The sequence below is a fragment of the Loxodonta africana genome, chromosome 14, assembly GCF_030014295.1.
Source record: "Loxodonta africana isolate mLoxAfr1 chromosome 14, mLoxAfr1.hap2, whole genome shotgun sequence".
NCBI lineage: Eukaryota > Metazoa > Chordata > Mammalia > Proboscidea > Elephantidae > Loxodonta > Loxodonta africana.
The window spans coordinates 54,532,765-54,557,431 of record NC_087355.1 but is presented as its reverse complement, the minus strand read 5'-3'; the positions used below and the strand labels follow the sequence as shown (position 1 = coordinate 54,557,431).

At 32.7% G+C, this 24,667-nt stretch overlaps 1 protein-coding gene across 1 annotated transcript in view; it reads right to left on the bottom strand.

Moving 5' to 3' along the window:
- Positions 1-24,667, bottom strand: part of RIMS2 (regulating synaptic membrane exocytosis 2) — a 404,721-nt gene that overhangs the window by 182,906 nt on the left and 197,148 nt on the right. The window contains exons 15-17 of the mRNA XM_064267988.1: positions 12,876-13,055; positions 11,869-11,978; positions 11,040-11,072 (exon numbers count right to left, since the gene is read on the bottom strand). Of these exons, the coding sequence (XP_064124058.1) occupies positions 11,040-11,072; positions 11,869-11,978; positions 12,876-13,055 (323 nt within the window). The remainder of the gene's footprint in view (positions 1-11,039; positions 11,073-11,868; positions 11,979-12,875; positions 13,056-24,667) is intronic.

Here is a 24,667-nt window from a genome sequence, read left to right as displayed (position 1 = left end):
ACTCAATGGCAATGGGTTTGTTTTTTGTTTTTTATGACAATGATCAAGGCTATCAATGACTGATAGAAGGGTTAATAGATATATTACTGAACGGAGCCAAGAAAGTTGGCTTTGAGGAACTTTTCTTCCAATAACTAGGTATATAACTTTAGGTAAGTTTCATTGCCTTTTGGCCTTCAGATTTGTTATATTTGAAGTGAGAAAGCTGGTCTTGAAGATCTTTAAGGTTATTTCCATCTCTAAATTTATAGTTACTCTTACTTCTTGTGACTCTGAGTTGATTAGTTAAATTAGATTTTGTGAAGGAGTTGGAATTTAAGTTGTTCTGTGAGTTATAATTCCCTTATAATATCTTCTCAAAAGACTTTGAGTCAATTCACCATCTTTATCCCTGGCAGATGGAATAATATTCAGCACATGGTAGGCTCTCAAATATTAGAAGGATAAATAAATAAATGCAGTTGGAAGAGTAGAGTGGAGGATCTTAATGTATTTAAGGAAGAATAGGCCCATATTCAGTACTCTGTAGATCACTCTTAAATTTTTTTTAAGCAAGGAATAACCTAGTTAAAAAAAAAAAATTCAGAAATATTGATAAGAGAGTGGTAAGCAGGATGCATAGCAAGGAGAGAGGAGCAGCAGTTAGGAGGATACCAGACAGGAAATATAGTTAGAAGGATACCAGAGTGGTGGTACCTGCAAGGATGAAAGGAACAGATTTAAGATTATTGATACAACTGATTGGCTGAATATGAAATAAGAGTCAATTTTTTAAATGGTTCTATACTGAGCCACTTTAAAACTCGTGGGATTTATTTTAATGAATTAAAATTGAGTTCATATGACAAGGAAAAAGCCAAACTTGTTGCAGTCGAGTAGATTCCAACTCATAGCAACCCTATAAGACAGGGCAGAACTGCCCCATAGGTTTCCAAGGAGTGCCTGGTGCATTCAAACTGCCGACACTTTGGTTAGCAGCCATAGCTCATAACCACTACTCTGCCAGGGTTTCCCATATGGCAATAAGAAGTATCTATTGTTTTGTAATTTGCCAGGGAAATTCGATCTTACAGCCAAAACAGACTTTACCAAGAGGTGTAAATATACATTTATCTATCATCTAGTCTTCACCATACCATGTAGCTAATTTTATACTGACACTATAATTTAGAGTGCACAAGTTCCTATATTAGCAAAATATTTATATATTTTTCAATATATTTTCAAAGGTAGCATCATATTTACCCTATAAAAGAAGGCATATTCTATATGGTGGTTTCTGCAGGTGAAAAAAAAACAGAGAGCTGATAAATAATTTCACATTCATTAAATCATTTGATTATCAAAGCAGCATATTGAGAATCAGGGAAATATGAAATGATTTCCTTTCACAGATGAAGTAACTTGGGTTAAGGATAGTTTCATCCTTTGCCTAAAGTCACACTATTGGTACATAGTAAAGGCAAGCCTTGATCCCAGGTTCCAAATTGTATACTTTTTCTCCTGTACCGTATGACCCCTTTAAGATTAAGTCATTTTCAAAAACAAAGAGAAAAGGATAGCTTTAGTATTTTATTTAATAAGTCAGTGGTGATATGGCCTTAAAAATAGTTGAAATTTGCAGAAACACTTGGGGTGGAGGAGGATTTTTCCCAAATCTGACTAAGTCCCTAGAAACTTTAAGAAGTATTAAAAAAAAAAAGAGAGAGAGAGAGAGAGAAAAGAGAAAGAGAAGAGGAGAAGAAAAACAAAATAAGAGGAAAGGCCTCCAGAAAAGAAAGAAGAGACTAGTAAAGGAAACTAGAAAATATCAGTTTACTAATACTTAACTTCCACGACCAATTCACTGAAGCTTGTAAATTTGAATGGGGAGAGGAAATCTTAAATGCATTCATTGTCTATATTCCAGTCCCCGATCTAGTTTATACCATCATGTATTTGGCTACTGAAAAGTGGTCACGTGCCCTCAGTCTTCTCTCTTTCAAGGCCATCCGGCTCATTCTCACTAGAGTTACTTTTCTTTAATACAAATGCTCATCCTTCTTAAAAAAAAAAAGATATATCATTTCCTGTTCCTAAGTGTCCCTGGGCTAATTTTGGACACATGCTCATTCATCTAAGTTGGTAGGGAATGATATATTTAGGAAATATCCACCAACACCACTACAAAATCCATTCCGTCTAGAAATTAATAAAATTTGGAAATTAAGACACCCTGTCACCCTGAATGGTATCCAATTTCTAGAATGCCTACAGAAGCAAGCATCGATTACCAAAAATACCAAAATTACTTCTTTGATTCCTTTGTAACTTGTATTTTTTCCCCTTCCTTCTTTCTTTTTTCTTGGTAACTTTTTGTAATAATGGAGGTGACTATAGATTAAGGCTTCAAAGAACAAAATACTTCTTCCATTTCATTATATACCTTTTGAAACCTGACTTTTCTAACAGGCAGTATGGTAGAGTTTAGTCTATAATCATGACAGTGAACGACTTGTTAGCAGAAGGCAATGAGGTGGCTATATCTCTTAAGTTTCCAAAAACAAACAAAAATGAGCAAAAACAATATCAACAGAAACAGTAAACTGAAAAAAAAGAAAAAAAAACTTGTTGAGACTTTAGACTTAATCAGCCACATTTCCAAAGATTCACATTTTTTTCTGTTAAAATATTTGCAGGGCACTTTATTTTACAGAAGAGAAAACTAAGGCCAGAGAAACTTAAAGCTTGCCAAATCTGTTTAGGAGCAGAACTGAGCTTAAGACTGAAGATGCTCCCAGTGGAATACTCTTAACACTCTGAAACCTGAGAATTTCCAGTGGTTTTAACGAGTTCTCTAACCTTGAGAAAAACATTCTAAACATTTGTAGATTTATTTTTATACATAGATCAAAACATGTACATATGTTTCACTTTTTTTTAAAAGCACATTACAAAAAAATTTATGGAGAAATTCAATCCTGTGTATTTACACCCTGGTATTGTTTCTCCTGCAAATTATTTCATCAAGAATAATACTAAAGATCACTAATTACCTAAAAATTATTAAACTGTATTGATTCGATAATTGTTTCAGGGTGATGATCATGATAAGGTTTAATTTGACTTTAATTTAACTACGATTTTCAAACTGTGTGCTGAAAATAGACTATAACTTTTTTTCATATTATGTGTACAAAATATAGAATATTACATTACTAAGAAATGATAGAAATAATAGTGGTGCCAATTACTGTTCTAAGCGATTTAAGTATACCAAATAATTTAAGAAAGCAAATTTATAGCATACCAATATGGCAAGTACTATTATTTTGAAAGGACATGGGCCTAGTTCAAGGCAGAGTACTCCATTATCACCCTTCCAAGGTACCTAGAACTCTTTCACATCTTTCAGCATCTCCGTCCCCATACTTGATTTTCTCGACTCACAGCCCTAATTTACTTCACATGAAGATTTGTATGTGACAATGGTTCCAAAGAAAATCCCCCAGGAATATTTCCATTTTGATGTTCTGGAAAGTCTAAAAGCTTTAAATTATTAAAATAATTAAGCCATTAGAGAATAGCAGAATATAAAGTACTATGACAGGAAGCGGGAGAAGTATTTTGGGCTAAACACCTACATGGCACCCCTCAAAACTTAATCCCCTCTTTATAAAGCTGACCTTGAATATGTATAGCAATCTAAGACACTTTATGTAAATGCCTGGCTGTAAAATATTTTTACCAGTTATATTTTTTTTATCATTATATTCTTACTCTTTATTCTTGTGAGCTCCCCTAAGGCAGGAAATAAGTCTCACTCATCTTTGCATTCTCAATGACTACCTAATATACCACACTTAGTAGGTATAGGTTGAATTGAACTAAACGTTTAGTTACTATATAAGTAAATGGTTGAAATCCACTCAAGGAGAATATTTACCTGAACGGACATAGTATATATATTATTTACCATTTAAATACTTTATTTAAGATAGTTAACTCCTATTCTCCTGAACAATATCTCTCCCATTATCCTAATTTATTTTTCTTCTTGTCCATATCTGAAATTTTATTAATTATTCTTTTATTTATTATTGACTCCCCCAATAATGTAAGGGAAAAACCTTGAAGACAGGGGCTTTGTTTGACATGCTCACACTGTTATATCTCCAGCACCTAAAACAATCATTTGCAGAAAGAATAAATAAATGAATGAAAAAAATATGGGTAGCTAGAAACTCACCAAGTATGCTGTTCTCTGAGTTTTAATTTACAGTGTTTGCTGTATGGAATAGGTACAGTCTTGTTTTAGCTCACTGGAGGTGTGAAGATCCGCAGCACCAAAAGGGATGGGCTGAGAGAGATGGTCACGTGAGAGCTCAGCAACCAATTCCATGTACCAAATAATTTGATATTATACAGGGTTAATGGAATAGCACTGGCTCATTGAGTACATATCTTACTAACTGAAGGACAACAGATACTATGCCCATTTCAAAAATATGGTTAATTTGCAGCAAGGTGTTGATAAAAGCTATCTTCATTATCTCCTCCCTTTGGCATTTTAGAGGCTGTTGGTAAGTCCACCACTCTGTTCAGTGCTTGGGCATCTCTAGCACCTGATTATGGCTGGAATCCACAGCTATCTGTTTCTTGCTCTGAATACATAATAGGAGAAAGAACATGGTGCTTCCAATGTCCCTTTCACAGCTAGAGTTTTCTCTGATCCACAAAGCATACTTTACTGATTCAAAAACAACATCCTACCTTGAATTTTAGATTCAAGATAAATAGAAAGCTATTCTCCCAAAAGGAGACAACAAAAGGAAAATTAGATAGACTACTGGAAGATAAAATAAAAAAAGAGCATTTGTAAAACATACACAAAATTTTCATCCTTCAAAATTCTACTCATAGAATTCTTCTAGGTTCAACTATAGCATACATAGAATTGCTCCACACAATTAATAGTGACGTTTTTGCAGTAAAAGGATTTTTTATATAAACAATAAAAAATAAGATTAAAATGAGGGAAACTGAGGTCCCAGTAATCAGTATCAGTTATATGGAAAATCAAAGGAAAAAAACAAAAAAGCAGAACAGTCTGGAGGTGAAAGGTTTAACCATATTCGGAGCCAATCAGAGATCAAGGAAAATAAAAAAAACTGTGTTAAGTATGTTCTCAGTTCTAAAATTAACCTAGTAAACTCATGTGAAAGGTATCTATTGTGACACAAGTCAATTCACTTAAATACAAAATGGTATTAACTTTTGTTAAAACTTTTTCAGTCTGATAATTGACTGGATAATTGAAGAATATATTTACTCTATCAGACCACTGAAATATATTTAAATACATATTGAAATACCTTTCTTAGGTGTATTCAACAAAATTCAGAGAGGTCAAAAAATAAATAAAAATAACAAATATGTAAATACACATAGCTCATTTAAATTTTTTGTTTCATGGAAAATATTCTTATTTTATAATACTTGATTTAATTTTTATATTTCATGAATTTTTTGCTTTTTATAATATCCTGTCATATTTTAAGAATTTTATACTTGGAGAGGGTTACTGACGAATAACTAACACTCCTTAGAAAGAGAAAATATAGAATTACTTTAGCGTCAATTAGATCTTACATGTAGTATTGTAGACATTCGTAAACGATGAGGAGAGGGAAGACTATACTTAAGACCAAAGGACATTTCAATTGAATTACTGAGGCACAAAACTATTCATTTCTTCATTTGAAATGAAGGGCCAGTTGCTATGATAGCTGTTTTCAGAATGTTAACTTTATTGATGCGATCATTTAAAAATGTTGGTGTTCTAAAAATGTGTGGTTGTATTTGATTAGCAATCACTGCAAAACATACGCGATCCTATTATCTTTGCCAGAATTTAGTTTTGGTGGGTTACAGAATTAAGTCACCAATAGTTATGGGAAAACAAAACTTATGTATTAAAACCAATCAGTTCATTTACTCCCCATGGCATTATACTAATTTACGTGTATAGAAATGTGAAAAATCCACAAATACAATAAATATTCATTTAATATGATTGCTGGGCTGAATTAAGTTTTTTTCATTTTCTACTTTAAAATTCCAAATTAGAACATACTAAAAAAAGTTCAGTTTCTGGGACTGAAAAATCTATGTTGCATTTTTCAAAATGACAATTACTGTTTTCCTCAGAATACTTTCCGTTAACACAATCGATAAAGCAAAATTTCCAATCTAAATGCTATATATTTCAACAAAATAGGTTTGTACTAGGATTCAGTAATAAGGTATGTATAAATTCATATTTTTACTTAAAATTTCATATTCAGAAATATACAAAAACAGAATAGAAGTTGTAAATATTTGATAGCTTAAATTGGGACTAGTACTTATGCTTATTTAACTTGACAAAGCATATCTGTATTACAAATACTGATATGGAGTGTCCGCAATATAGAAAGATACTATTAACTACATTTGAGACTTGCCTTTTTTCCCATTAAGAGGTGGGCTTGGTGTTTCTCCCTCATTGTCTTTATAACATTAAAAACAGACAATAGTGATTAATAATTAAGGTCATTAACAACCCAAATAAAAACTTAACACAACACCACAAAAGACAACACCACGTGCTAGGGAAAGAAATCCATGCACTAAACGTAACACCTTAGAGTAACGGACAGAAGAGTACTACATTAAAAAGTGTTAAGAACAACAACAACAAAAAAACATTAAAAGGTATTAAGAGCAAACATAAAATGAGGAATAGTTATTTTATAATAAATCAAGAAGATTATAGTCGTGCTTTCATGATAATTCAAGAATGGATATAATTTATTAATTAAGCCTATCTTAAGAATGAAACGTAAGTCACAAACTGGTTCAACAAATGGGCTTTTTATCCTAGTGAAATAAAAATAAAGTGATAACTATTGATGAATTCTTCAAATTAATGATATCTTTAAAAAGATTTCTTTACTGTGGAGGCCAATTCATAAGCAGTATAGAAGCCTCTCAGGATTTATCTGAAATAGTATGAGATGTATGTTGCTGCTGTTGTTAGGTACCGTTGAGATGTATAGGAATGGGTAAATAGGAAAACATTAACTGCACAGCTTAATTAAATGAAATTTATTCTAATTTCCATCAAAATATAATGCATTCCTATAACATTCCATGAAAAGAGAAGATGTGTGGCATTTTAGTAGTCAGAATACTAGATATCCAGAAAAGAGGTAGTTAAACATTTCTATAAATATGCAACTAAACTTGCCTTTGTTTCCACTATCAGGTATATTCTTATGATTTTCTTTTCTTTATGACATTAAAAATAATTGCTGATAATTAGCAACTACATTTTAAGATACCTTCAGTCTCAAACTACAAACACCAATGAAAGAATGCATCCATGAAAATACATCTCATGTACAATGTACATAATACTATTGAACTCATACAATGGTGACAGAGATAAACAGAACAAAAGGCACAAAAAGTGCATTCTAGTGTTCATGAATAAAAAATAATCATCAGTTAAGCCTTTGATAAAATTAGATTTAAAGTTATTCTGCATTACTCAAAGAAAGTTAAAAGCTGATAGTTTAATAAGATTAGGGTTCAATTCTGAGTTTCAAATAAAAATAGCAAATATGTGATAATATTTTTAGTTTTAAAATACTTTCAAGGACATTCTGACAAAGAAATCTGCAAAAGTTATGATATACAAACGTAATAGAAATTTTAAAAACATCAAAAAATGAAGGTTCTCCATACCATGTAGGAGAAGGACTCTTTGGGGAGAAATGACGGCTGTCTAAAGTGTAAGAGCAATACTGAACTTGAAGAAAAGGGACGTATAGTTAACTGCTCTTACTTTAGGAAAAATATTTAATGGGAAAAATTATGATTTTGCTCTATATTTATAAGTATAAAAAATATTTAAAAAGCATTCTGCTTTATATTTACTTGTAATTTGCCTCTTTTAGATTCAAAATCCTTGACAGAAGGGACTAAGGCTTCAACAAACCTTTATTCAGTGTAACACATGATAAAATGTAGTTTTTTTTTGAAATAGGTATTCAATAAATATTTTTGAATGAATAAGTAAATGGACTGAATGTAAAGCTGGCATAAATGATAGGTATAACTCTTGATCGGAGGCATAATCTATAATTTTAGTTTAAGTATTAAGGATAATGTTCAACAAGTTGAGTAAATTAAATATTCTGACAATTAAATTTTCTGGACAGTTTATGTAATCTCTCTTCATTAACAAAAGTAGACACTTCATTTTAAAATTAGTACTGAAAAAATTCTGTTCTTCATTGCATATTTATAAACTTGGAGTCCAAAGTCTTATTTGAAATCGAAAATTCATACTTGTAAAACATTCACTTATTTATGTTACACACACAGACAGACCTGCCTTGACCTCTTCGCCCTGTTTTTCTTTCCCCTGCTCTTCCACATGCCCAGTTTCTTCATTAAACTCTTTATTTGCAAGAGTAAAAATAAAGAAAAAAATACGACCGTATACCTATGTTTACTTGTTACTATTAACTGAAACAAACAAAAAAACTTTCAAATTATTCACAATAATGTAATGCACCATTACAAGAAGACTATAGTTTGTTTTTTTTTTTAATAGGGTCGCTATGAGTCAGAACCAACACGATGGCAATGGGGTTAATACATGATTTTTAATGGATTTCTGACTTGTATTATACTGAAAATAATCATACTGTTAATAAATTCTTACACTGTTTACACTTATAATGACTTGACTTGTAAAAGAGAAATTGTGACCCCTGAAATATTTGAGACATGCGGATAACTGTGTAAAGTAGGCAAAATACTTTAATAGACTCGGTATGTTCTTAGAAAACATATGTTAATATGACTTTTCTACTAGAGGAACAAAAAAAAAGATTTTAAAAGCCTTGTTTTACTTCTATAAAAGTAGATCAAATTTAGATGAAAATAAAATAATATTGCCTTATTTTGTGTACTGTATTTTCATTATACTGCTCTTTGGCTCTTAGACAAAGAGAAGATGACTATGTACCACAGTCAGGACCAATATATGTAAGGTTTTTAATTAATCATACAAACTAAAATATAATTAACCCAAATCATAAGACGTTAAATTAAGACTTGCTCATTTTTAGCTGTTGACGAAGATCAGAAAATAGACATTTCAATACTGTGATTATAAAACAATGCCATTACATTACAACCTGTGACAATTAACTTTTTAAGAGGTAAGTCAAACATAATTTGACTTAGTCAACTGAAAGTCTATTAGGGTTACTGTACTTTTAACCTCAGCTAGAAGTTAAAGAGTTCTAAAAAAAAGATATTATATATTGCCTTTTAAATCTAAAGAAAATTACAGGACTATTTATACCCTGAGGACTCCACATCAACATTTATGAAAACAATGTTAAAAAGGATTCATACTTTTAGACAAACAGACAAAAATGCTTTTATTTAATACTTGTAAAGGATAAGGAAGCTTCTGGTTTCCCTCTATCTTACGAAGTAAAAAACGTAAAAATTACAATTGAGGATCCTAAAGGAATAGTGGTTTTAATTGATTCTATAAGAAAAAAACTAAAAAATACAGTAAACAGAATGTTTTTTCACAAGCCCATGAGAAACTTCATCATCCTGACTTTCAGTGTCAGCTAGGTGTTCAGTTTTCTGGTATATTTATGATTATAAAGAATGGAGCTACTCATATCTCAATAGACTACAGCCATAAAAGATACTAAAATTTAAAAAATTTTAATTGTGATATTACTATGTTTCTGACTATCAATAATTCCAATAAATGATACTGAAACACTACCTTTAAACATTTATGAGGATAAAAAATACATACATACCACAGGACTTTCCTTACGAAAAGTAGCTTTAAAATTATACATCCTCATCCTTATGGAAATAATTGAGTATCTTAAAAATGCTGCTGAAATCTTTTTAAGGAGCAGCATAATAGATCACTAGTCACACTGGGTTATTCAAAATCACAGTACACGGTAAGTAGAAAAAGGCACAAAAAAGAAGTTTATAATCATTCAACTACAACTAATCAGAACATAACTTATTCCAGTAAGTGATATAAAGCAATAAACGTATTGTTGCTCAAATGCAATATACTACAAATTTGTTAAAAATAGGGTATAAAAATATAAAATTTAGCATAAACATATATAGGTTGACGAAATTATTTTTGATGGCACTTTACAAGCTACTTGAAGTATCTTTATAGTTTTCATGCGTTCATTCAACAAATATTTATTGATGGCCTAGTATATGCTGGGCGTTATTCTATGTGCTGGAGATTCATCAGTAACAAAAACCAGTTAAAAATTCTTTAAAGCAGCAAAATAAATTCCAGAATTCTATAAATAGCAGAGAACTATTTTGTCCTAGTAAATGTATCACACCCCATATCTCATAACTCAGTATTTTCTCTTGAGTCATAATGTAGTATTTGATGATAAAACCATATCACATTTTACTTTGATACACTATAAGCAATCTTTCTACAACAAGAAAAATGATATAGAAATACAAACCACACTGTCTAATTCAATAACTTTCTTTTCTAAAAAGCCAAACTTAATAATGAAAAGATCATCATAAATACAAAATGAAATATATGATGATAAATATAACTAGACTAAGGGTACAACTTCAGTGACATAAACACAGACTGCAATTGATATCTTCAATTAAAGTCTTAATCTAAACCTAGAGTTCTGTGTAAAAGGCAAATTATATTTTTAAAAAGCAAATTTTATGTTTATAAGAAGTTAAACTTTTTGCATTCTTATTTGACTGAATCAAAGAAATTTAACTGCTTGGTATAATTTCCAAGGAAAACAAAAGTTGAATACCAAAAATCATAAAATAATATTACTGTATATAAAAGTCCATACAATGAAGGGACATCAATTGCAGTTGGGTTTATTTTTGCTTACATAGCCCCCCAAAAAGGCTGTCAGCACAAAACAAACCCTCCTTTATGTACAGACCTTCATAAGATTCTATCTCCTTGACTCCATTGTCTAGGAAAAACAAAATAAAAACAAAACAAAAAAGGGAACCAAAGCACAGGGGTTAAAAACAACAGAAATTTTCAAATGCACAGACTGTATCGTCTATTAAAAAAAAGTAAATGGTAACTTAAAAATATTTTTTCTTTTCTTTCTTTTTTTTGCAAAGCACATCCAGTTACTAAAGGGACTATTTAAAAAACGATGTTGAAAAATATTATACTCAATTGTTATCCATGCTATTAGAGGTCCTTTATACAATAATTTAAATTTGGGGGAGTATGTTCATATGTGTGTATGAAAATAGTACTTCTTATGCCAAAATTTGAAAGTATTAAAAATATCAGTACAACATGCATCTTTTTTTTTGGTATATTCATGATTACCTTTTTCTGGTACTCCAGTTTTGAGAAGGATCACCATTGTTGTGCATCAGCTAACCAGTCCTTTGCAGTGTGTGAAAATTGATTTGGCTAGTTACTAATAAACTTTATGTAACTATCAACAATTACATAAACTTAGTTGTAGCAACAAAATATCACCCAACTGCTTATTTAAGAGCATTGCTTATTTTTTAAAAAGAATTTATTCAAATTTGAATAATGTTAAATAGCAACAGAAGATAGCTTATATAGCAAATATTACAAATGTAAAATGCAAAATATATATTTATAAATATAACTACAATCAAATAGAGATAAAATATAGAGAGAAAAATAACACAAAAGTAGTAAAAAAAAAAAAAATGTCGATTCACCTCAGCCTCCGTGTGTATTTCCTATATGACATAATTCGAAATAAAACTTACTTCTCTCCAACGTTCCCTTTGGTGGAAGCTGTGGAAGCTGTCGGCCCCTTCGTCCTGCCACTGGAGTACTTGATGGGCTTGTTTGGACAGACCCAGTACGAGGATGAGACCTACAAGATATGCCATTAATATTCATTTTCAGTAGAATGAGTTAAATACTTTTAATACATTTGGCTCACATGATAGCTGTGTAAGTGCAATTTTAAAAGTGCGTTAGCTGCTGATTAAAAGGTTAAGAAAGTAGGACAAAATCAGGATATTTGAATGATTATCTAAATAGCAAAAGATGTTTATATTTTTGTGTAATATGCATACATTCACACAAACATGCACACAAAAACCTACAGTCAAATCCATGGAATTGTTAATGTAAATTAACATTCAATTCATATGAAAGCAAGAGGAGAATTCCGCAGCTCAAAAAATAAAAGGTAACATTTTATATTTCTTTCTACCAGCTAGCAAAATTCCAAACTTTCCTCCCCCGATCCACAGAGATTTTTACTCAGGCTCATATTAAGTATCCTTGTATTGGAAAATATCTCATGTAACTACAAATAAAACCCTCCACATTTCAAAATTCAACTAAAGAAGATGCTACTACATGATATTAACATTGATAGGAGAAACTAAAACTCTAATATCATTTATTGTCATTAGGATGAATATTCCAAAAGTGATGTCTAATGGACACAAACAATTTCTCATTCTGTAGGAGAAGAACATGATAGTTATGAGGTGTAGTATGTGGGGATTTACCCAGGGCTCCTGAGAAATGAGAAATCACAAAACAAATGCAGTCAGAACGGTTAATAAACAAATTACAATGATAGCCACACACTATTATATCCACTGAATATAAATAGTGTGCTTACATTTAGAGGGTTAGTATTGATTGTTATCAGTGATCAGCCAAGGATGATAGAAGAGACCAGTAGCTGCTGGGAAAATAAAATGGTGTGCTGGTGGGGCAAAGGGGAAATTAGTCTGATTGATTTATCTTTCACCTCGATAAGGCAGGTGAAGGAGGGGCAGATCTTCCGGTCATTAATGACGGCATCGACCTCATGAGGTTTGTATCAGGACGGTCAGTGGATCTGGAGCGGGTGGTGGTCCGCTCTAGGAGAGGCCGTTGTTCTGTTGGTCTGGATCTGTGATATGGCTGTCTATCTGCTGCTTCACAATCCCTGAAACGTTAGTCAAAAAGCAGCTCAGTTGATCTTTAGTGCCCTTCTGCTATTTGGTTATGATGCATCAAACTGATTTTGAAAAAGGTAACTTCAAATTATTGAGTATGTAAAGAATATTCTTTACCCCAACATATTCTGAGCAATTCTCACTGAACTTTTCAAGAATTTCTAAGGAATCAAAATCTGCCTTTTATAGCAATTTCTAATGAAGATAAAAGGAGTTGCTCAATATAATCAGTGACAAAACAAAACTGCCCATTTTCCAAAATAAATTCCCTAACTGGAACAAGTGAAATGTGTGAAGCATTAATTTAAAGAATTTCATTCAATTTAATTCCCTAACATTTTCAAAGGAGTGAAGAAAACCACATAACCATTAATTTTTAAGGCCTGAAGGTTCAGTGTACCACCTATATATAAAAGGGGTTTTATATAATCATAGTAGGATAAATGACACCTGAAAATTCAAACAGAAAAATCAAAATGAGGTTATAAGAAAACAGTGCAACTTTGAAGTTGATAGCCTTATTAAACATGGCCCACAAAAAAAAATCACCATGTAGAACACTGGTTATCAGCCAAGCCACACTCTATCTCAGTGCACTCCAGCTATGCCAAATAATACAATTCAGAATGGGTCTTAATTGATTGGAATAATTCTTCTGAAATAATGTGATCTGTATGACCACAAATAAATCCAATACCAAAACTTAATCCTTGTTGAAAGAAATATACCTAATTTTCAGTAACCTGTCATTATTGATTTTTATATCCCTGGAGTCCAGCATAATGCTTTACATATAACATGTGATCAATAAATGCTTTTTCTAACAATAGCCCCACATCTTTCAGACAACTCGTAAAACACTAGCTTGGATGCAAGAACTCAAAAGTAATACAAACTCCAAAGAATACATCAAATCGAACTATTATTATACCCCACCAAGTTCCCATAAAGATTACCACCTAGGAAACCTGATGGGGCAATTCTACTTGTCCTGTAGGATACCTATGAGTAGGAAACTCCTCGATGGCACACAACGGTTGTAACCACAGTAAAGGAAAGAAATATATTATGGATAGCAAAACAAGCATTAGTCTCCCTTAAGACTAATGTATCAAGGACTTTCACTTGGCCTATAAATTCTCCCAATTGTATTTTTCATAATGACAAACATAGACAATTTAAAAATGAGAAGAAAAAACATGACTTCCCAAATTTCATGAATTATGTGGCATACATTTTTGGACCAGTAGAGATTAATGATGTTAGGGAGTAAACATTGAATTTATTCTACATTGTATCTTGTGTTGACCTGACATTTTAGGTTCCTAGGGTAATAACTCAAATCATCTTTAAATATTTAAAGTCCGTGTCCAATAATAAGATCGATTTCCTGAGATAGCTGTAGTATTTTTACTATAAGAGTTCTAGAACAGGTTTAAAAAAAATAAGGTTGAATGTAAATATGTACACATTCAATTACCAGTCAAAGAGAAAAACGAAAAAGGCAACCTTGTACTGTAAAAGCTCATAATTCTATTTTTGTTTATGAAAAACTATTTTAGAAAAAACATTTTCCTTTGGAAATAAATATGCTCACTAGTTCATTATATGTTTTTAGTATACATATCTTTGTATATCTTCATCATGATAGATAATCAGAATTAAAGGGATATATAAATAACTCTTAAATTCCCCCAAATCCATTTTTGAATAGAATCATCCTCTATGTTTAAGGTTTCTTATTATCTTAATAATAAACATATCTCATTATATAATACGTAATACATAGCAACAATAATTTGTGGAATATCTTTGATTACCCAAACATAAGGTTAGGCTAGTGTTTCATTTATTTATGCATAATTTGATTTATTCTGATTCCATCAATCAATTTATCCAAGCGGAAAGTGAAATGCCAGCATATACAGTTTTACTTCTTTGGCTCGATTTAAAATTAAAATATGTGATTGTGAATGAAACTGAGACAATTATTTCAAATGTGTTGCTATGCCCTATGTCCTTTAAAGGATGCTATTTATTATTTATAAAACAAGTCATTCCTTAGGAAATATCCCTTACAAGAAATATTTCTTTAGTGAAATAATTGTTTGAAGAGTGTAGTATAGCTTTTAAATATTACTATAGCCTATCTTTTAAATTTTACTTACATTTTTCTTTCCACAAAGGTACGAAATATAACTACAGAAAATTGGCATTATATGATAATTTTCATAGTGTGAGATGAAAATAGATTAATAAACAAAACATGAAAAAAAATTACAGTAGAAGGTAGAAATTTCCTGAAAACATCCCACCACAGTTAAGGGAAATGAAAAGCTACCACATTTAAAAATTTTAAACACTTGAAAAAAGATCACAATATGCTCCTTGTCCACAATTGGTAAGAATAGGTCTGAAAAGGTAAGATCTAAGGTTTTTGCTAAGAAATTTGAAAGTAGCAATGCCTAAATCATCCAGTCTTATAGCAGGCTCTTTAAGGGATCAAGGTACAATACTTGAGAGCTTTAGTGAACACTGATTTTAAGATAAGAATGTATAATACATTTTGAATAGAAGCAACTGAGAAGTAGGAAATAATACATAACACTTCGCAAGACCTAAAGCATTTTGGCGCCTACTTGGGGGTCTGTATTTCCGTATAAGCACGGTCGGCCCTCCATATCTGCGGTTTCCACACCCTAGTATTCAACCAGTTGTGGATCAAATAATATCGGGGGGAAAAAAGTTCCAAAAAAGCAAAACTTGAATTTGCCACATGCCGAGCACTACACTGAATGCAGGCGAATGAAGTGATGTGTAGGCAACCCCTGCTGTGGCCTCCCACCATTTCACAGCTCCTCAGTCTCATTCCAGCACTTGTTTGAGCATTGTTCACTTCCAGTCTTGTTCTTTCCCTACTTGTGTTGTATGTACCCTTTGTTTCTGTGAAAAAATGGCTCCTAAAAAGCAATTGAGTGGTCAAAGCAATCCCTCAAAAGCTAAGTGTGAGAGAGTTGAAGAGAGTGAAAAGAAGGAGTGTCAGGCTAGTAAAGGATGGCTGGGTAGCTCTGTAAAGCACTACAGCCTCAAGAATTTCAAGATCACAGGAGAACTGGCATTGGCTGATGTCCAGGCAGCATCAGGGTTCCCAGGAGAGCTCAAGAAACTCACAGAAGGGAAAGGCTACCTTCCAGAGCAAGCCTTTGATTGTGATGAAACAACTATTTACATAGTATTTACACTGTATTAGGTATTACAAGTAATCTAGAGGTGATTTAAAGTATACAGGAGGATATGCATAGGTTACGGCACTGGGTTGGTTACTGGGTATGCCATTATATAAGGGACTTGAGTATCCTCGGATTTTGGTATCCTCAGAGATCCTGGAACCAATCTCCCGTGGATACTGAGGGACAACTGTAGTTCCCTTTGCAACTCTACTTATTTACATTATTTTGCCTTATGCATTTAAAAATTTAATTCTGAAAAGTGTGGTCATAGCTTGTTTTGTTTCAACCAGAATGTCAAAGAACTAAGCACTTAAAAGTTTAGAAAACTCTCACTTGCAAATGCACATTTCTTAGGTAATGAATTTGGTTGTCTTTTACAAAGTGATTTAATATTTGCAATAGTTCTGTATCTTTGAATAAACAAAGTAAACGTTTTAATATAAGTTTTAACTAGCTCAGATTTTTTGTATGTGTCTATAATCTGGTTAGATCTTGACTGCTGCTCGGCTTTATCTAGTGGCAGCTATTCCAAACTGCAAGCATCTGCAGAGGACACTGTTTAATACATCCTGTAAAAACAGAGCTAATTCATATCAACTAACAGTATTTTAACAATGTTGTTCTTGTTAGGTGCCATCGAGTTGGTTCCAACTCACAGTGACCCTATGTACAACTTTAAGAATAGGCAGGGTAATAATACCAATCTAACTTTAAAAGCATATAATAATAGCACATGCAGGTTATGAGAGGAAGGCAGGTTGACACCAGGCCACAATAACAAAGAAAGCCATTTAAATGGTCTCTGAACTGAACGGCAGTGTTTACTCATAAGAAAAATTTAAACTGAAAGTATTCTGTTTTAGTGCTTTTCAGTCACTTCCAAGTGGAAAAATAATCTTATAATCATTTAGTGATGTTGACATCTTTGAATCATTTCCATCTCATTAGCTGCTCTTAATAGGTTTTTAAAATTTCCAAGTATCTGACAGAACCTTCTACTTATTTCATCACCTTTGCCACTTTAGGGTCCCTATTCTCAGTAAGAGTCCTGGTGGCACAACAGTTAAGTACTCAGCAGCTAACTGAAAGGTTAGCGGTTCAAACCCACCCATGGACTCCACAGGAAAAAGATGTGGCGATCTGCTGCTATAAAGATTTAAGCCTAGAAAACCCTATGGGGCAGTTCTACTCTGTCACAAGGGATTGCTATGAGTAAAAGTGACTCAACGGCACCTAATAAGAACAACATTCTTAATCAAGGTACATGTTATTTATGCAAGTCACCAGGGAAGAATAGGTCAGCGGGCATTTTTTTCATCAACTCCAGTTCAGTGTAAACTCAATGTAGAGTAGCTCTTTAGGTAAGATAAAAAATAATACTAAAAAAAAAAAGCCACCTGTACAATATAGTACTCTAAAGTAATATTAGAAACCAATGAAAACTGTTCTACAATGTAACTCATAGCTTATTGTCTGTATTAAATCAGACAGACTTATTTCATGTTTGTATTGTAAAGATTCCATGAGTAAATTTTTAAAGTTTTCTTGAAAACCTTTTAAAAGCAAAGCTATTAGGCATGATGGTGTTTCTCTATGGAACATTTCTGTTGAGTTAAATGTAAATCCTCTATGTTGTTTAACCATAGATGAGGCCATTCAAAAATAACAATATCCAGAGTCAGCCAAGTTAGTAACAATCTAAAATGTGAAAATGGTAACAATACACATACCGATGAGAGAATGTAAGACACCATTAATGTCAAAAGACATTACTGTTACCCACAAGCATATTTTATCATCAAAAAGACAAGGAAAGTATTGTTTAAATGGTAATTATTGGAAATAAAAAGGAGAAAAGATTAAATATCCCAATTTCCACGAGAAAATTAGGAACAAATACAACACTAAGCAATTAAGATATATTATTAAATATGTGCACTTACAAACATATAAGAGATAAATGTCTTCAAGATATTTTGAGCATTTTATTGACTTAATAATTTTCACTGTTATTTAATTATAACTTCATAAATAATAGAAACAAAAACACAAATAGGCAAGATTATTTCTCCTGCAGAAATTAACATGTAATAAATTAATATCTTTAAAATATAAATTATAAAAATCCTGATAGATGATATAATTATCATCTTTTATCTATAAAATTCCTGTTCCCATTTTCGGTGGCTGTTAAAGTTTAATGAAGTCAGCTGTAATAAATTCAAGTTATTTCACCATGGTATTGTCCTTACATTATCCCCCTTTTGAACCCTCAAAAAATTCCATCAGATAATATATATTTTAAAGATATATCTCTAAAGGACTGGATTATATATTGTTATTCGTTTTTTTTTTTTATTATATCATATGAGCTGCTGTGATGAGGCATGATCTTCATATTAGTATGTCAGAGTTCTGTGTTCAACAGTTTCACTGACAAGCTTTAAGTGATTCATCAGATTTTCTTTTATTTGGCGAATTTTACACGGATAGTGAAATAGGTATAGAGCAAGTCCCTCATAGGGACTGCTGCCTGCCGCCATTAGCTGCCACCTCGTAATGGTAGCCCAAATTGCAGTTAGAAGTAGCTTTAGAGAGTGCTAAAGAAAGATTATATGAAGATAACAACACTGGAGTAATTTGGAGCCAATGGTGCACTGACGGTAACCATAAAAAAAAAACAAAAAACCATAGCAACAATAAATCCCAACTCCAGCTCAATCCCTTATTGGATTGATTAATCCTCCCCCAACACATGCACACACACACACAGCCTAACAGAAAAAGGGTTGTGCTAATTTCCAGGCATAAGTACTATTTGCCTCAGTCTCTACTGTCCTATATATAATGTCTGACATTCAATCAAAAATTAGTAGAAACAAGAAAAAGCAACAGAGTAAGTGGGGGGGGGGGAGCCCATTTTCAAGAAACAAAGCAATCAACAGAACCAGACTCTGAGATGACACAGATGTTGTCACTATCAGTGAATTTGAGATAAGTGTGACTGATACGTTAAAGACTGTACTGAAAAATACGGGAAGCATCCACAAACGGAGGAATTTCATCAGACGAAGACTAAAAGAAAGAATCAAATGGAAATGCTAGAAATAATGGAAAATAAAATATGACAAAATGTTAATTGGAAAGCTAGCTTAGAATCAGCTTATAGAGATCTCAAATGTCAAATTAAGGAGTTCGGACAGGGCTTAATTGTAAATGAGAATTATCAAAAGTTTCTGAACAAAAATAATTTTCAAGTAATGCATTATGAAGATTAACTGAACTATAGTATGTAGAATTAGAGTAGGAAGAGACTTTGCCTGCATGTAATCGTAAGAGAAATAGAGAAGAAAGTGTTAATGACAAACATAGAACACAGAAATATACAAAGAGAATGTAAGGGTTACAAAGAATCTTAGAAGTCATGTAATCCAATCTCTCTCAGTTTAGAGATGAGCAAAGTAAGGCTCACAAAAACATAGACAAAGTCATACTATTTGATATTTCCTGAGCTGGAACTGGAACTGAGGTTTTTTGTTACCAAAGACCATTAACTCCACTGAACTTTGAACTCTTTGATGACAGAAATAGTTTTTTTTTAAATAATGTTTGATACAGCGCTTTATGAAATAAATGTTGAAATGGATGAACCAAAGAGAAAAATTTAAAACTCCCAGCTTCAGAAATAAAATTATGACCTATAAACAGAAACAAAAGGATTATTGGGAAGAAAAATAGTGAAATCAGGTTTGAACTCAAATTTGTGAGGTATTGGAAGAATATTCTTATAACAGATGCTAATCAATATCTGACCTTTAAAGAAGAGATATAATTTGGTAATTCACTGTACAGTGTTAGTACACCTACTCCTCATTTACTGACTACCTTGTTATCTCACACTTACAACAATAGTAAAAAATCTACTGATTATTTTGCACATTAACAACATATGTCTGGCTATAACAAATGCCCAGGTGCCAGGAGAGAGTGATGTGATGTGGCTGTGATGGTTAAGGTTATATGTCAACTTCACTGGGCCATGATTTTCAGTGGTTTGGCAGTTATGTAATGATGCAGTCATCCTCCATTTTGTGATCTGATGTGGCCATCCTGCATTTTTGCATAACGTTGGTTTTCATATAACGACCTGATCTTTGGAACCTAACCATGTGAAAAGCAGGTGTGTTTCACAGATTCATCAGTTCATTCATTCTTTTGATACATATTTATTGAGCTCATGTTATGTGCCTGGCACTGTATGAGGTATTAGAAGTTTTGGTTGAAGCCACAAGAATTCATAAGATAAAGGACAATGTACAGTCAAAAAGATGAGAACCTGAGAAAGAGGAAAGAAGTGAAGAAGTCAAGAGGAGTCAAGAGGTAAAATGAGAACCAGCATAGTACTGCATTAGAGAAGCTAAGAAAGAGGTGGTTAATAATGTCAGAGGCAAAGAGGCAACAAGGATAAATGTGAATGAAAGATAGGGGAATAATTACCATTTAAATAAAGTGCTGGAAACAGAGGTCAAACTGTAGAGGATTAAGGTTTAAAAAGATGATGAAGGAGTGGAGACAGCATGTGTAAAAATACATACTCAAGAATATTGGTATAGGTTAAAAATAAAAGAAAGAGAAAATGGACCACACTCAAGGTAGCTTGAAGGGGTAGCAGAGTAGAAATCAGGTATTATTAAGAAAACTTAAACAGTAATTTGAGGAAAAAATATTTCAGTAAAGAAAGAGAAATTGAAATATTAGGGAAACAAGAAATAACAAACAGGCGGATATTAAGAAATTAATTAAGAAAGATTCAAGTCAGAAACACAAATAGAAGATTAATTTTGCTAGAGAAGAAAAACATTTGTAAGAGGGAAGGAGAAAATTGGTAACAATGCAGAGAAATAGAGATAAAAAGTTGATGGTTCAGGAAGCATGGGCTTTATCGTATTTATTAACCAGGGCTCTCAGTAATAATTTTTTTTTCTTATACTTAATCAGTTTCCATCACTTTCTATCCAAGGACTATTTAAACCTTCCTACGTTATTCAACTTCCAGGCCTCCATCCTGGGGAATGTGTTTCAACAACCACTACCACAACCATTATCGCAGCAACAACAAAATTGAGATAATCAAGCATACTAATCACCTTCAATTTAACATCGTTTTATTTAAAAACTGACTTGTATCCACCTCTGTCATCTATTTTCTTCCTGTCTCAGTGGTAAGTATGAGCTTCTTTTGATTCACAAATTCTGTCTATGTGTTTAGCCCAATCTGCTCCTACATCCCCTAGGACCTTTCACTCATCCTCCCTTTTTCCTATATTTTCAACTTATTTTTTTTCCCTAAAGGGTCCTTTCCTTCACTCTATAAACACACGGAAATATTTTCTATACTAAAAGAACCCTTCTTTGATATCATATACCTTTATTGAATGTCTCTCCTCCATACTCTCTTGGTATGTATATTCGTTTACTCATCTCCTAGTCAGGCCTCAGACTACTGCAACTGGCTTTTATTCCTGAATACCCTTCTGAAATTGTCTTTGCTAAAGGCATCAATGACCCCGTACTCGACAAATCTAAAAAGCATTTTTCATTTATTCTTTCCACTTTGATACTATTTCTTTCTTCTTGAAACTCTCTTCTTTTATCTCTACTGATCCTGCTTTTCTCTTACTTCCTTCTCTGTGTCCTTCAGATGCTCTTCTTCCTCTGTTTGCACTTAAACGTTAGTCCACTAAAACCTGCAAAAGATGGAACCTGCATAAGGTGGAAACCTGTCAGAGAAAGAAAACACAAATATTTTCCACTAAAAAGAGTGACAGAAAAGTGGTAAGACTGCACCCAGCCAAAGGTGAAAAAACTTGCGAAACCCAGAAAAATAAGGCAGTTTCGTCAAGTTCCAGCTCTTACAGGTTTCACTGTATTTCCAAATCTGACAAAAATTCCTTAGCTTTCATTTCATAGGCTGGTTTTCTGGTTGATATCACTTCCATTTTTGCACTTACTTCCCACTAATTGTAAATCTACTCCCAAATTGCTTTCTGTAGCCTAGAGTTCTTTAAGCCATAAAATTATTTGTCTTGCTCCTTGCTAGAGGTTTCTCCTTGCTACTCTCAAAGACACCTCAATCTCAGTAATTCCCAAACTGAAGTAGTCTCACACATAAATTGATTCTCCTCTAACAACTGCCCCACCTTGGTGTGGTATCAATGAACCCAATTACCCTTTCTATAAAACTAGACATTTTCTTCTCTCCCTCAGCATCCTAATCTAATCATTTACAAAGTATTATTGATTTTACTTGATTAAATGTGTCACCTTTTTCTCTATTGCGCCATTCATTACCTTAGTTCAGGCCCTCATGAGCTTCTGCTGCCCTGTTGTTGTCAGAAGCCATGAAGTTGGCTCCAAAACATGGCGACATTATGTATAATAGGATAAAACGTTACCCAGTCTGCTGCCCTAGACCAAGGCAAATGCCTGACTACATGGGTTTCTTTTCCACACCTTTTTCTCCTCAAATCTACCATCCACATAGTCTAAATTGAAGATTATTCTAAATGAAAATCTTATTATAACCATCTCTTAATTAAAACCCTTCAGGTTTATTATAAAGGCCTTAGGGGAGGTAGGTGAGCATCCATATTCCTATATATATATATATATATATATATATATATATATATATAAGTTCCTTAACAGAACCTACAAGGTTCTTCATGATTGGAACCTACTTTATCATTCCAGATTCATTTCTTACTATGCCCTGCCTTGTAGATAACGCTCCAACAGCACTAAAATGCAGTGTTTATTACTTCAGCGATTTTGCCTACACATTTTTCTAAAATTCCACCTGCATCCTACCGCACCTTCATACAACTCTAAGTAATTCCTACTCATCCTTAAAGGTACAGCCTAGTTGTTATGTCCTCCACGAAACCTTTACATAAAGATCCACCCCCAGCTACCCAGGCTCAATGTCAGTGATTCCTTAATATACTTTTGTAAAGCTCTAATATTGCATATTACATACCATACTGTTTGGTTATTTGTTTGAAATCTTAATAAACTTAGGAGTTATTTATTGACTATAACTTATTTATCTCTAAAAATCTACACTATGACTAGCATATGGTAGAAGTTCAGTAACTATTCGACACATGGCAGCCAAGTAATTTTTTAGAAATCTAAATGAGGTCACATTACTAGCTTAATGATTCTCCAATAGCTTTAAGTAACACTGAGGATGAAATCCAAAGGCTGTCTGTGGCCTACAACATATGTTCCATGCCCACCATTGCAATAACATTTCCTACAATGTTCCCCTTCGCTCGATCTGCTTGAGCCCACTGTCCTTGTAGTTATTTCCTGAAACTTGCCAAGCTTGTTACCACCTCAAGGACTTCCCACTTGCCACCTCTTATCCTGCTTTTTTCTGTAGTATTTATTTCTATTTGCAATTATTTATTTGTTGATTTGTTCATTGTTCCATATAAGAATATAAGCTCTATGTGGGTACCTCAGCCTCAAGGACACTTGTATAAATAGGTATTTATTAAATAATTATTTATCACCAAAAATTTGATGCTTTATAGTTGAAATAATCTATTACTTTGAATTCACATTAAGGGGAATCATTATAAATTCCTTCTGGAGTGCAATGACCATTATCCCAGACCTTTAAAGCCTATACCTATCCTGATGAAAGAGGTCAATTCTTACCGATGTCAAGTAATACTAATGTGTCAATAATCTCATTTAGCTTATTTTCTTGACATTTGGAAAACTAAATTAAACCAACCCTTGATAGAGGTACTAATTTTCATAGCTAGGCTTTTTTGTTGTTTCAATAGCTTATGTGCAGGTAAGAAAAGACAGGTATAAAGAATTCCTGAAATTTGCTTTGCAGTTCTCTTAACTTGGCAAATAAAGAAGATCAGATGTTAGTTGTATATGGAAAAATTACTATGAAATATTAATAAAGGGCAACACATATTCATTCTAAATGTTTGTTTCAATGCTGAATGTGTTTTAAAATGCACAATGAGAGATAAGTTTGTATTGTTCAGTACAAACTAACTCCATATAGCTAAAAACAAAGTTTTGATTCTTAATGTTAGCTAACGTTTCCTGAAGTAACATTTAAAAAGCTTGGTACACATTATTTAAGCCTCTGTTATTCTGTTCCAAAGAGATTGCAGTCATAATTTTTCATTTTACAGTCTTCAGATAGAGAGATCAGTGTAGATCTAAATTCTTCTAATAGACTGGTCATAGACTGGGGATGCCATGTTGAGTTTACTACTATCATTACAGCCATAAAATTCTCAGAGATCACACAGCCATATAATGGCCCACTTTGAGCT